The 13,716-nt window shown below is 48.6% G+C and overlaps 1 protein-coding gene across 2 annotated transcripts; it reads right to left on the bottom strand.

Annotated features, from left to right (window-relative positions):
* Positions 1-2,721: 2,721 nt before the first annotated feature.
* On the bottom strand, positions 2,722-12,929 carry fgf18a (fibroblast growth factor 18a). 2 transcript variants are annotated; one of them, XM_064326005.1, is made up of 6 exons: positions 10,700-12,929; positions 7,382-7,421; positions 7,071-7,248; positions 4,697-4,803; positions 4,191-4,377; positions 2,722-3,733 (listed from the first exon to the last, which is right to left on the bottom strand). In XM_064326005.1, exons 1-6 carry the CDS (start codon positions 10,729-10,731, stop codon positions 3,717-3,719), a joined length of 561 nt encoding a protein of 186 aa, XP_064182075.1. In that variant the 5' UTR covers positions 10,732-12,929; the 3' UTR covers positions 2,722-3,716. The 2 variants fall into 2 exon arrangements, with proteins under 2 accessions (XP_064182075.1, XP_064182074.1); XM_064326004.1 differs by lacking the exon at positions 2,722-3,733 and having other exon boundaries at positions 3,997-4,377; positions 10,700-12,928.
* Between the last annotated feature and the right edge of the window lie 787 nt (positions 12,930-13,716).

Below are 13,716 nucleotides of genomic sequence, written 5' to 3'. Positions count from 1 at the left end.
GTAAATGCGCCCGTGTCTTACCACTGCGTTGCTTACGCGCACCCCTGCTCTTGAGCGATAGCAGCACCCCTTCAACCCCATGCGTTGGGTGATCACTGCTATGTGAGGACTGCATTCTCTTATGAAATGTTCTGCTGGAGGACCACCAGGTGGCGATATAACTCCTTTGTCAGAGAGCTGGCTGTAATTCTCCAGGCAAATTTAGCATGCATACTATACTACATGTTAATTAAACCTTTCCGGAAGATTATAGTGCAGTCATTTGAAAAGCACGTCAGTAGAAATTCACACAATATTAGTATTGTTGCTATTATGTGAATAAGGCTAGAAGCAGTGAATTAATGCAGGCCTTGGTAAATATTTGTCTTATTCCATAATTCATAAAGTCCCAGTCTGGGTATTTATTCACTGTGTGTACTGTGTCCCTGTCCGATTGGATTTTGTGTTCTTTTCCATTTCGGTACATTCGCAGCCATGCCAGAGCACCTGTGGCAGTTAACTCTTCCCCTTCTCTGTTTTTGAGAGCCCCACCTTTGGTATCTCTCAGATACCCCCTCCCCGTGGGTCTCTATGGGTGCGCTCCAGTGTAGAGGCTCCCAGTCGGTAAGAGACGTGACTCCTGGGTGGAGTTTTCACTCGAACCGGGCCTTCCCAGCAGAACTCTGCCGACCCACCTGCCCCCATGCAGCAGCGACGAGCGGCGATGTCACGCCCTCCCTGGGCTCCTCCCATCATACGGCTGGGAGGGTACCGGCCATCTGTAAACGAACACGGCCGAGGAGACCGTCCCTCTACACTGGGTCTTTTTGAGATGACTCCTCCCCTTGAGTCTCTAAGAAAGCCACACCCCCTTTTGTCTCTTTGTGATAGCCAATCGGCATTCTGTCTCCATGATAGACAGGCCCTGCTGTTGAGTCTTCGTGAGACAGTGTCTCTGATTGGGTCTCTGTGGAACAGCCCCTCCCATTTTGTCTCCTTTCGATAGCCAATCTCTATTCTGTCTTCAAGAGACAGGCCCTGCTGTTCAGTCTGTGTGAGACAGTGCCTCTGATTGGGTCTCTATAAAACAGCCCCTCCCCTTCTGTCTCTTTGCGATAGCCAATCTCCATTCTGTCTCTAAGAGACAGGCTCTGCTGTTCAGTCTGTGTGAGACAGCCCCCTCCTCCCGATTCTCCGCGAGACGACCCTTCAGTTTGAGTCTGTTTGACAAAGCCAATCCCCTTCTGCGTCTGCAAGACGGCCCCTGCTGTTGAGTCTGTGCGACGCGGCCCCTCCCCTCGTCTGTGGGAAAGTGTCTGCGGTTTCAGGTCAGCGCTGCAGCTCCTCAAACCCATTTCACTTCCCAGCACTGCCTCCTTTTCCGCTCTCCTGTTTGTCTCTCGTTCAGGTTTCCATCTCCCCGTGTGGAATTAGAGCAGGTTTCGCGTGCCCCGCCCCCCCCGATTCCCGTCTCAGGCTTCAGAGACTGGAAGAATGTGTTCACTGCTCCGCCAGTCAGCTGCGCGTCTGAGTATGCGGCCGGGGCCTGCCGAGAATTTGTAGCGTATTTGAAATTTCAGTCTCAAATTCAAATGCCAAACTGCGCCGTCTTCGGGAGAAGTCACAGTTAAGTGCGCAGTCGAGACGAGTGCAGTCCTGGTTATGTATACGGTCTAGGTCATGAGTGAGTGCAGGTCTGCTCATGAATAGTTTAGCACTGCTTCTGAATGCAGCCTAGGCGATGAGTGCGGTCTTGGTTGTGAATACAGTCTGGGTGATCAGTACATTCCAGCATATGAACACAGTCATGGTACAGTAAGCGTAGTTACGCATAGAGTGAAGATGCTGAGCATAGCTGTGGTGGTGGGTAGTTTTAAGTACTGAGCGGTGCTTAACCCTTTAAGGTGTAAGATCAAAAACACGTGATTGGAGTGTTCTTAACTGAACATTCTAATGCTAAATGTAACAGTCACTACTGGTAATTGTAAGCAATGGAGTTTTAGAACACTGACGCAAAATTTTGAAACAGCGTTCTAAAAAATGTACTCTTGAATGGGTTAATGTTGCAGCTGATTCTGTACCGCCTCACAGTCTGCCAGGTCCACAGGCCCATGAACAGTGCTAGGCTCTGTGCCCCCTGCTTGTCTGTCTGCATCACTGTGCTTATCTACCCTTCCATCTATTAATCTGTGTGTCTGTCACTGCCTGCTTCGCGTCACTGCTAGCCAACACAACTGCTGTCTCATCACATTAACATGGCAATATTGCTTGATTCGTAGAGATGCGATGTTTGTGGGGAACATGTCTCCTGCCACTGGTTAGTGTATTTGATGCAAATTGTGTGCGTTCATTTGCACAACCATGTGCTAATGTATAGTAAAGAACACGCTGTGTGTGTTCATCATTCACACAGCCATGTGTTTATGTATAGTAAGGAGACATCATTTCAACCAGCTGGTTTTCGTCAGGTAACTGACAAAGACCCCTGGTCAAATCGTTGTCTCTTTATTAGACACTGACTGGGAGAATTTTAAAGCATTGTGTGGGTAAGCTTTTTTTTCTTATGGTTCTATATATTTGTTTGCCCAACACCTGTCTATAGTTTTAGATGTGCACACATTCAATCTTCGTTTATGTATGTTATATACACATTCCTGTATGTAACCATTTCCAGCTCTGATACACACTGTGTATCCCCTCATATGAAAAAGTCTGAACGACTAAAGACAATAAAGACCACAATGACGACATAGTGTGAAACAGACACCGTTCTGTTCCTCTTTAATGGTGGAGGCAGCCAGAATGGCTTTAAAATGGCCGCCGGGTACAGAGGTGAAATAAATAGTTTTATAATAACAATAACAATAATAACAATCGCTTATTTTTTGTTTTCGTCTTTATAGATCTTTTTTTTCATACTTGTTCCCTTTAATATTTTTGTATGAGACTTTGGTTTTACACTGAATGTGTCTTTAGCAGCATTCTGTATCATTCCGTGAGCAAGAGCCGAGCTCCCTGTGTCGCTTCTATAAAACACAAATACAGAGAAATGCCGCTCTCTCCCGCCCCCCCCCTCGGGCCCCCCCACCTCCTACATAAACCCAACAGGAGGAGGGGGAGGGGAGCGTCATTGGTATCCAGTTGTCTTTGGTGGCTGCACGTTTTTTTTTTTTTAGTTTTTTGTTTTGTTTTTTTGTCTTTTTGTTTGGGGTGTTCCAGTCCTGACCCTTACGTTTGTACCGGAGACTGTTGGAGGCAGGTAAGCTTTAGTCAAACCTATTTTGGTTTTAGCTTTTTAGCCCACCTCTGATGCAAACATTCTTGCAAATGCATACACTCTTTCTCACATTCACTCACTCATGCGCACACTCACACACACACATATTGGGGAGGAGGAAATGTCCTTCAGTCCAGTTCATATTCCACTTCCTGCTTTCCCAACTTCCTGTTGCAATGTCCATTTTGCGGTGCGATGTCCACTTCCTGTTTTGACATCCCGACTGGTGCGAGAGCTCTCTCTCTCTCTTTGTGCAGTGAGCGGTGTCCCGTGAGGATCTGTCTTCCTGCTCTGGTCCAGGAGTGAGAGGGGGGGGAGGGAGGGGGGGGTGCTGGAGGGGTGTGTAGACTCTGTTCCACCCCCTGGCCCCTGGGCTCTGGACCTGGCATGCACTCTGTGCTAAGTTGAGCAGTGTCCAGCAAGTCCAGCTCCAAGTTACATGCTGAAGCAGCCTCCCCCACTAACCTTTTGCATCGCCTGTGTGTTTGAGAGAGAGAGAAATAGTGTGTGTGTGTTTGTGTGTGTGTGTCTGTTTGTGTGAGACAGAGTAAGAAAGAAAGAATGTGTGTGTCTGTGTATGTGTGTCTGCGTGTGTAAGAGAAGCAAGAGAGAGACAGTGTGTGTGTGTGTGTGTGTGTGAGTGAGTGTGTGCGTGAGCATGTATGTGTGTGTGTGTGTGTGTGTGAGTGGTGTGTGCATGTGTGTTTGTGTGTGCATGTGTGTGTGTGTGTCGCGTGTGTATGTGTGTGTGTGAGTGTGTGTGTGCATGTGTGCGTGTGAGTGTATGTGTGTGAGTGTGTGTGTGCATGTGTGCGTGTGAGTGTACACGTGTATGAAGTCTCTCTCAGGGCTCAGTGGGGTCTGGCCGCTCTCACCCTCTTGCTTCTCTTGCTGACGGTGGTGAAGCGGAACGGCTGGGTGTGGGGCTGCTCACCCGGGGGGAGGCGCTTCATGAAGTGGACGTCCTGCTGGTTGGGCAGGGTGTGCGGGCCGCGGCGAGGGCGCCCCCTCTTGGTGAAGCCCACGTACCAGCCGGCGTAGCGCGCCGACATCAGCGCCGTGTAGTGGTTCTCCAGAACCTTCTCCACGAACACGCAGTCCGCGCTGCGATTGCTGGCCTTCTGGCGAAACACACACACACAGGCGCGCGCGCGCAGCTATGTCAGGTTGTGCAGAAGGTGTTGACAGTCCTAATACACACAGCGTGCGCCCCGGCCAACGGCGCTCTCCAGGTGCGGAGGGAACAGGAACCTTTCAGTGAGAAAGACATTCCTGTCTCTGCCGAAGCTGGAGTCGCTCCCAGACCCTCTCTGGGCTCTGAGGTGAACCTGACAAAGGGTGCGTTATGGCCCTGCACTCCAAAATCGACCACTTCAGGTGTTTGCGTGTTTGGAGTGCGGCGTATTTGAGGAGGTGGGGGTAACCCGCACCCTTACTCACCTTTCCCACCAGCTTCCCCCGCCGGTTCATGCACAGGTAGTAGTTGGTCTCTTTGCCACGGATTCTCACCTGGCTGCCAAAAGTGTCCGCCTCCACTACAAGCTGGGCTTGTGAAGAGACAGAAAGACAGACATGGTATTAGAGGAAGACAGACAGACAGACACACACACACACACACACAGCAGATAGACGTGCTGTTAGAGCACCCGGCACTTCTTGACTCAGCCAAACCGACCGCCTTCTCACCCTCTTACACATGCAGTTTGGAAATCAACATGCGCTTAAAATCTCAAGCGGGTTAAACTCTGTGGTCTGATGCTGCCATAATTCCTTTTGCTCTTTGACTACGCAGTTTTACTGCAGTGTGCTCAGACTTCATGCTCTATGCTCTGTTGTCTGACTGCACATCATTATAATGACTCCTCATTACTCTGCCTCTGCTTTGACTCCTGTGAAATCAGACTGACTGCACTGTGACTCTTCTATGTTGAGATTCTGCTTCGGCTCTCCTGTACTTTGACTCAGACTCTGCACTGTGGCTGTGTTGCCTGACCGTGCTGTGACTCCTCACTGCTTGGACCGCATTGACTCGTGTGTACTCTGACTATGTGCTTTGATGACTGCGCTCTGACTGTCCCGTGTTCTGTCATTCTGCTCTGAATCCACAGAGAGTTCTCTGTGCTGTCTCTCTTGCCTGGATAGACTGTGCATTTTGACTCTGTTTGCTCCTCTATGCTCTGACTCTGACTCATCTGTGTACTGACTGTTCTCTGACTCTTCTCTCTGATCAGCCTGTACGCTGAGTCCTCTTAAGAGTTGCATTTTCCAGAGTTATGTGCTGGATGTCGCTGGTCAGGTAAACAGAATACTGTTTACACTTTCAGTCATCCACACATCCCCCTCCCTCCTACCCCTGCCCCCTGCTCTTTCCATCCATTCCTCCCCACTCAATCTCTCTTCTTTTATGCCCTCCCTCTCTCTCTCTCTCTCTCTCTCCCTCCCCTCTCTCTTGTGCTCTCTCTCTCTCTCCCTTGCTAACTCACTGTCTCTCTCACTCACTCTCAGTCAAAGTGCACATTGCAAGATCACTGAATCCATCAAAATTCTGAATTTCCGTTTTTGGATCTTAAGGTAAACATCAACACACCCACTTTGAAAATGTGAGACAGGGGGAGGTGTGTTTATGGAAGAGAAAGGGAAAATATGCCTGTTTAAAAAAAGCAATAAGATGGTTGAGTATGACCTTACTCAGCTCAGAGGTCACATGAAATCAATACGCTTCCCTCCTCTCTTCCTCTACACACACCACACACACACACATACACACACACACGCACATATCCACACACACACACACGCCACTCACACATGCACACACACGGATACACACATAAATATAGCATGTGTGTGTATATATATTTACATATACACACTCATGCACAAAAATAAATGCACGCACACATGCATATGTATACATACATGTGTACATACATAAGCATATGTTGTTCTCTGCAGTTTTCGTGCGTTTTTTCATTTGTTGCAGGCTACTTTGCTGACGATGATGAGAAGGCCGTAATCAATGGCGGTGTAAATTCTCCACACGGCCGCGGTCGTATATAACAGCGCAGAGAATTGGAGGGTGAGTGAGGGTGGCTGTGAATGCGCCTGCCCCGCTGCCTCCCTCCTGTCTTTCCCGGGGCATTGATTGTGTCTTTATCGACATGCTCAGACCTGTTCGCTGGCTGACAGGGGCCGAGGCGGGGCGGGGACCGTCTGCTCTTTTAAAGCAGGAGGAGGAGAGAGCAGATGGGGAATCAATGGACTGATCGATGGAGAGATTGTGTCTAACACTCCTGCACAATCTCCCTCTTTCCCTTTCTCTTTCTCTCTCTCTCTCTCTCTCTCTCCCCCCACTCTCCTTCCTGATCGATTGAGGGATTGTGTCTAACAGTCAGTCTAACACTCTGCGCAGTCACTCTCTTTCTCTCACCCTCTTCCTCTTTCTCCCCCACTCCCTTTCTCTCTCCTTGTCTCTTGGTCTTTATTTCTCTCCTCTCTCTCTCTCTTTCTCTCTCTCTCTCTGCTCCTGTTTGACTGTTTAAATCATGTCAGCTGCAGGCGGTGTGGTCTTATTCCTCTGTCTGCCAGTGGTGATTGTGCATTTGTGCGTGTGATGTATGGTGTGTGATGTATGGTGTGTGGTGTGTGGCGTGTGCTGTGGTGTGTGCAGTGTGGCACATTGTGTGTGATGTATCACATGTTGTACGTGGTGTGTGCTGTGTGCGATGTGTGGTGTATGGTGTGTGATGTATGATGTATGTGTGTGATGTATGATGTGTGTGTATGTGGGTGTGGCGTGTTGCGTGTGCGGTACCATATTTGTCGCCATCCTCGCCGCGGGCGCTGATTCTCCTGCCCAGCACCTGAACGTGTTTCCCGCTGGTCCGGCTGTACAGCTGGTACACCCTGTGCTGCCTCCGGCTCATAGCGTCTCGAACCCGCGTCTGATTCTCCACGTGCACACTGAAATTCACACCATCTACAGCAAACACCTGCCGGACCAAACACACACGCACACACACAGATACACAGTTCAGATTATGCCACTCTGTTAATCTTGCTGTTCCATATCACCATTGGACACACACACATGCACACACACACAAACTCACAGTGCATACTCACCTGCAAAGGACTGCAGACAACCCACAATGCCTGGAAACCTCTGAGAAGAAGAGCAGATACACAGCATGTGAGTGAATGGGACACAGTTGCACATCAGCGCCCAGGTTGTGGGGGTACACTTCCTGATACTACACACCTTCCCTTTGGAGCATCCAGCACTTCCTGTCAGTGTCAAAATAAGCAGTCTCTCATGGTGACAGATGCAGCCACATAATACAGCGGGAACTCACTATGGCCCCCGGAATTCTATACACAGAACCCATTACAGACCAGTCAAACCAACTGCAAACCAGTCTAAGAAACCGCATCTGCGTCTTAGCCACTGCATACCAGTTTAACCAACTGTGTACTCATCTTACCAAATGCATACTGGGCTGGGGTCCAAAGCCAATATCCAGCCACATAACATTTCTCACAATGTTGCAGGCAAGGGTTTTCACATGCTTATACTGTTACATTACATTCTAGGCATTTTGCAGACACTCTGATCCAGAGCAACTTGTACACCGTACATTCTATTCACAGAGAATCCATGTATATGGCTGGCTATTTAGTGAAACAGGTTAAGTATCTGCTCAACAGCGGTGCCTCACCTGGGAATCGAACCAACAACCTTGGAGTTACAAGCCCACCATTATGCTGCACCGCTGCATGCTGAGGGAACGTTTAAGAGCTGAGCATCAGCTCTCTCCACAAATGGAGTGGAATCACCCCGTAGTTACACGGAAACCCGTATGGAGATAATTGTGATTGTTGAACAGGATTCTGCTTGCAAATTGAAAATCCCGCTGACAGTACATGAAATGGGAGAAAAGTTACACATCGAGGAATGTTCCGAATTAGCAAGCCACACTAAAGCAAGAGAGGCACGCTTCACCTTTGCCTATCAGTGAGGCATTACAAACTCTATAATGCAGTTTTCATTCATTTATAGGTGGGATACCATTTCTAATCAGTATGGTAATCACATGGTTATCAGAACCCAGTTTACAAACAGCTGTTTTAGAGTTAACTTACACCCCATTATGAAAGCCCGCTGACAAAACTTATGGCACAAAATAATACTATAGCCATGAAGCATAAATAAAAGTCAAGCTCAGGTTAGGTTGAGTCCAGTCTTCAAACCAGTACTACATAGCCTTCTGGTCCAGAGTCCTCAGCTCTAACAGCTACACTACCTCAGCCCACAGTAATAAGGTCCAGAGTCCATCCCTCTAACCACTGCTCTGCATAAAGCAATCGGAGCACAGCTGGTGCCACACAGCTGGCTGCGCTGGCTGCAGAGCAGGTGAGAGATCTGGGAGATTTGCGGCTGGTTTTCGCCGTCTGCCAAGGGGTTGGAAAGTGACAGTTCTGATTAATCAGCAGTCCTAAAGCGACTGCCACTGTAATCCAAGAGATGACTTTGTTCTCACAGCTGTTTCCCCTGCTGTGGGTGAGGAGGGGAGGGGGGGGGGTTTGTTCCACCGTGCCTCCTGACCACACCCTTCACCAGTGCGGCTCGGTCTTGGAGACTCAGGAGCAATCCCAGTGATGAAAACCTCAAGGTGTTATAATTATCAACTCGTATTTAACCACAAAGACCAGCTTACAGCCTCTCAGTTACACCAATGACCACAGCAATCAAGGTGAATTGCAAGGGACTGTACAGCCAGCTGACCATAAGGGGCAATGGCCAGTTTGAACAAGACGTCAGTTAATGACCTGTCTCTTTGAGATGTGCACCATGAGATCTTTAATGACCACAGTGAGGCATCTTGTCTGAAAGACAGCCTCCTCTACTGCAGTGTCCCCTCACAGCACTATGGCATTGGCTCTTTTTCACGGTCCAGAGAGAAGACCACCGTCTATCAAAGACCACTTCCAGAAGGAGCCTGGTTTTCCAGGGGGTCTCCTGTCCAATACTACGCCCAAAGAAATTCAGCTTCAGCCATCGGGCAAGAAAAAGCTACTGGGATGTGTGGCTGAGGGCTTAGATGTTGACAAGGACAGTGACAATGATCATAATGATGACGATGACGGTGAGTATGAGCATGATAACGAAGGCAGTCTTTGGTGTGGCAAACCGTACCAGTTGAGCTGAAGCAAAGCTCCTCTTTGAGGGCTTGCTGTCGGCTTCCTCCCCTACGCTACGCTAAAGCTCCCATCTGCTGACTCCGGCACGCTGCCCTGCACTGCCAACAGATGTGGAGACACTTGGAGCACAGCCCACATCTGGGGCAAAGCAAAGACAGATGTACGACAGGGAGAGAGGGAGAGAGAGAGAGAGAGAGAGACGGAGAAGAAGGAGAGAGAGAGAGAGAGAGAGAGACAGAGAGAGAGAGACGGAGAAGAAGGAGAGAGGGAGGGAGAGAGAAAGAGAGAGACAGAGAGAGGGAGGGAGTGAGAAAGTGAGAAAAACAAGAAAGGATAGTAACTGCTGATTTACAGTACTACTGTATCAGCAAAGCAAGGTGGAAGTGGCTGACCCAGGGTCAGCTTGGCTGGGGCAGCACCAGGGAAGCAGAAACTGTGCATCTGCTCTCTACAGGAGTAGAGCATGGTGCACCTGTTTTAGGTACTCTTTCCGGGCGGATCCAGACCAGTAAACTCAACACTGTTATCTAGTGGTGTGCAGTGGTCAGCACTAATCAGATTCAGGGTGTATGAACAGAAACTGAAACAGGATGGGACAGCTGATGTCAGCTACACAATGCAACAGGTCTGTGTACATTGGCTATGCAGCACAAGAGGTCTGCTCTGCTCAAACCGACTGTGCATCACAAATGGGTCTGCACAAATACTCAAAAATGGGAACGTTAGGTTAGACTGAGTTCTTCATCCGATGTTAAAATAACCCAACAGAAGTAGAGTAGTGGTTAGAGTGTTTAACTCTGGACCCAAAAGGTTGTGGGTTCAGCCACAACCAAATCTGTTTGCCAAATGACTCAGATACTTTCTTAATGTGCCTTTCTGGAATGTCCTTTAGCTTTGCTTGCTGTGAGACCTGTAGCACTAGTTGTTGTGTGATTGTGGGATGCAGGTATTTGTGAATGGATCCTTGAGAATAAAATATCTTTTTTCTGTAATGTCCCCTGGGTTATTTTAATGATCGGCATCTTCCTCAGAGCAGAACATGTCTGCTTAATTAGGCTATTTCATTTAAGATACTCATCGTACAACATCTCGGGAACCATTTTTACTTTACATTGGGGCTTACAGATAAAAATCACGTTTTAATAGAAAATATTGCATAGATCAGCTGCATTACAGGTTATGAAGCCTTGTCAGACCGCATAGACAAAACCGTCTCAACTAATGCGAGCGGTGGTAACTTACAGGAAAGCCACTGTTGATAGAATGGACCGCATCGCTTCCACGGCCACGGAGCAATTTCACCCCGAGTCTGTTCCCACTGCCGGCGAGGGAGAATCGAATCCTGGAGCAGTTTTGAAAATCCAGAGACTAGACGCCTCTTTGTATTCCGTTCACTGGACAGGGGGATTCCGGAGACTCCTGAGCGCATTAGCGGTGCGCGCCAGGCCCCTCGTGCTTGCGGGGGCGGAGTGAGGTGTACTGAGGTGACAGGCTCTCTGTAGTCTCCGTCCCGGGATGTGGCAGAGGTACAGGCGTGCAGTATTCCGAGATACAGGTGAAAAAGGCTTCTGCAAGACTCAGGATAAGTTTCCACGAATTTTCCTCCAGGTGATTCCTTCCAAACGGGCTGCAGGTTATCCGCGTGGTGTTTCGAGGGTTGAGTGTCAAACTGACAGGATGTCTTTGCAAACGTCAAGAATAAAGTGCAGTTGCTTGCCTTTTATCGTTGCTTTAATTACAAAAATAAAAATTTGCTTAAATTTCTTCTACTTTTAAAACAAATAGCTTATATTTGCCGAGTCATTTCAGATCATTGGAAAATGAAATCTCCGAAATGTAAAGATGCGCGCTGGTAAAGGCAGGGACACTTTAGGTGTAAAGAGGGAATAAGAGAAGAGGGGAGTGGAGGGGAGGGAAGGGGGGAGGAGGGTGGGTAGGGAAACGGGAACGTAGCTGGTCTACTCCCTGTGATGTGAATGTCCTGGCCGCGGGAGGCAGGACACCTGGGCAAGGTGGAGAGGAGAGCGGCGAACGGACGGCTGCTCTGCGGGCTCCGAGTGCTGCAGGCTGGGCTCGGTCATGGCTATGCCTTCCGAAGATGTTTAAGAGTCCGAGGGCCAGGGGAAAGGGACCTGCAGTGGCCGAGACACAGCATGGAGTGCCCGGAGTGGTCCAGCGCAGGAGATTGTGAACGGAGTATAGGGGTGAAAAGAGGAGAAAGAGGGGGTGGAGAGATCAAAGACAGCTGCGAGGGGATGCAGGCACACGCGACAACGGGGGAGTACCGCCACACACCGCACCTGATTCCCGCAAACCCCGCTCTCTCCGCTCTCAGTCGGTCGCTGCCTCACCGTGCTCCGACACAATACCAGTCCAATCACAAGAACATGACATCATCCTCAAAAATTTGTGAAAGAAAAATGCAATCCGAGCTTTTTATATATTTTTTTATTTTAACAAATCGTCTGCAAATAGCCAGCAGCTCTTAAAATCCAAAGTCATGACATCTAGGTAGCGACGATCTTGAAGTTTAAAGTCGAGTAAGGGATGTATCTTGTTTGCAGAAACAAAGTCAATCTGTGCAGCGAAAACAGTGTACCTAATAGCACTGACAGACCGACCTCAGAACCTGCTCCGTTCTCCCTTTCTGTGTCTCAGTGGATTCTTTCGTTCCGAACATAACTGAAAAACAAACCCGTGGAAAACAGAAAGCTCGCTGCACTTTTTTGCGGATAAAAATATGTACATCTGTTTAAAAAAATGTCAAGATTTCTTCCCGTAAATGCTTTCTGGCATAGATGAGGTCCCTTACATGAGAGTCAGCTAGCAGAGATCTCACTCCGAGAAAAAACAGAACAAGATTTTAACGGCGGCAGATCAATCCTCCCCCTCCCTCTCTCTCTCTCTCTCTCTCTCTCTCTCTCACACACACACACACACACACTTATTGGATCCAAATGAGATTAGTCAGTCGTGTGCGATGCTGTGAGGCCACGGGCACACCGTTGTTACTGTAACAGACTGAAACAAAAGGGCAACCTGGAGCCGGAAAAAAGCACAACACGGTCTCTTCCCCTATGGTCTTTGACACAAGCAGTAAGTACCTGAGGTAGAGCCAAAAATCACGGCGTGCGGCTGCGCTCTCTCTATTTCGCACAGTTCAGCTGAAGAAAAAAAAAATTACAACCCCGTAAACCCCCACCTTCCTTCCCAGTCACTGTATACCGGACAACACCAAGGCCGTAACAGTGAGGAGAAAAGCAACCAGCTCCGCCAAGCACAGGAAGCTGTCCGAGCTATACTGTTTTGAAAGTACTGTATTCTGATCCTTCGTTTCAGAACTTGAGGGGAAAAAAATAACAAGAATGAGAAAGAGTTTGAGAGAGGGAGGGAGAGGGCGTGAGGGAGGTATGTAAGCAAAGAAAGAGATCCAAAACGAACATTTCTGAGGGATTTCGGCAGCACCGCCCGCTCCTCTCCCCCCTCACCGTGACAGAACCGCAGACACCCGGCCAGGCCAGCCAGCTAGCCCCGTTTTCTCTCCCTCTCTCTCTCTCTCTCTCCCTCTCTCTCTCTCTCTCCTTCTCTCTCTCTCTCTCAAATTCAAAAAGCTTTTCTGGTATGAATTACATTACGGTAGGCCTACGTTGCCTGCAAGGTTACCTGTTATTAATGCGTGAAACAACAACAATGGGATCATGACAGGGCTAATTATTTCGCATAGTCTAATGTTGTAGAGGAAATAAGAAGTAATTTATAGTCCACTGCCATGTTTTTGTTCCAGAGGGATTAATGGAATGCAGCGCTCGTTTTGTCCCTCAAGTTAAGGCAAAGAGCTGTGTATTCGGTATCGTGTCAATATCCGTGAGGTCTGTAAAGTGTTCGGTTATCTCAACGTAGTCTACTTCCCAAGTGATGTCATTTTCTTTTTACGGTGTGATCAGTTTTATTAGTCTTTTAAATAATCCTGTTCTTTGCAACAGTTCATAAAAACCAGATTTCCCTTTCAGGACAGGACAAGACAGCATGTTGTCCAGCAACCCGGTGATCAGTTTCCCAGTTCCCCGAATCTAGGATGAGGCTTGCAGGCAGGTTTTCTTTTTAAATGTCAGCGATTGGTTGGCTGGCAATGGGTAGGGTCAGCTTTGGGTCATGGTGTGCGGTTGTGGTTAGAACTGCCGTCAGACTACCCTCCCCCGTCTCCCGGGGCAGTTCTTGTTGGCTGATGTATGTAGCCTACTACATGTGATATTGCGTAA

Source organism: Anguilla rostrata, chromosome 3, assembly GCF_018555375.3.
Source record: "Anguilla rostrata isolate EN2019 chromosome 3, ASM1855537v3, whole genome shotgun sequence".
Classification (NCBI taxonomy): domain Eukaryota; kingdom Metazoa; phylum Chordata; class Actinopteri; order Anguilliformes; family Anguillidae; genus Anguilla; species Anguilla rostrata.
This window is presented reverse-complemented; position numbering and strand designations above follow the sequence as displayed.

What these genes read in the sequence shown, in the direction of transcription:
- fgf18a (XM_064326004.1), bottom strand. Translation starts at nt 10,731, where the DNA reads ATGCGGTCCATTCTATCAACAGTGGCTTTCCT. An exon ending in TTGTCTGCAGTCCTTTGCAG is followed by an intron (nt 7,249 to 7,381) that starts GTGAGTATGCAC and finishes TTGGTCCGGCAG; the next exon opens with GTGTTTGCTGTAGATGGTGT. An exon ending in GGGGGAAGCTGGTGGGAAAG is followed by an intron (nt 4,378 to 4,696) that starts GTGAGTAAGGGT and finishes GTGTTTCGCCAG; the next exon opens with AAGGCCAGCAATCGCAGCGC.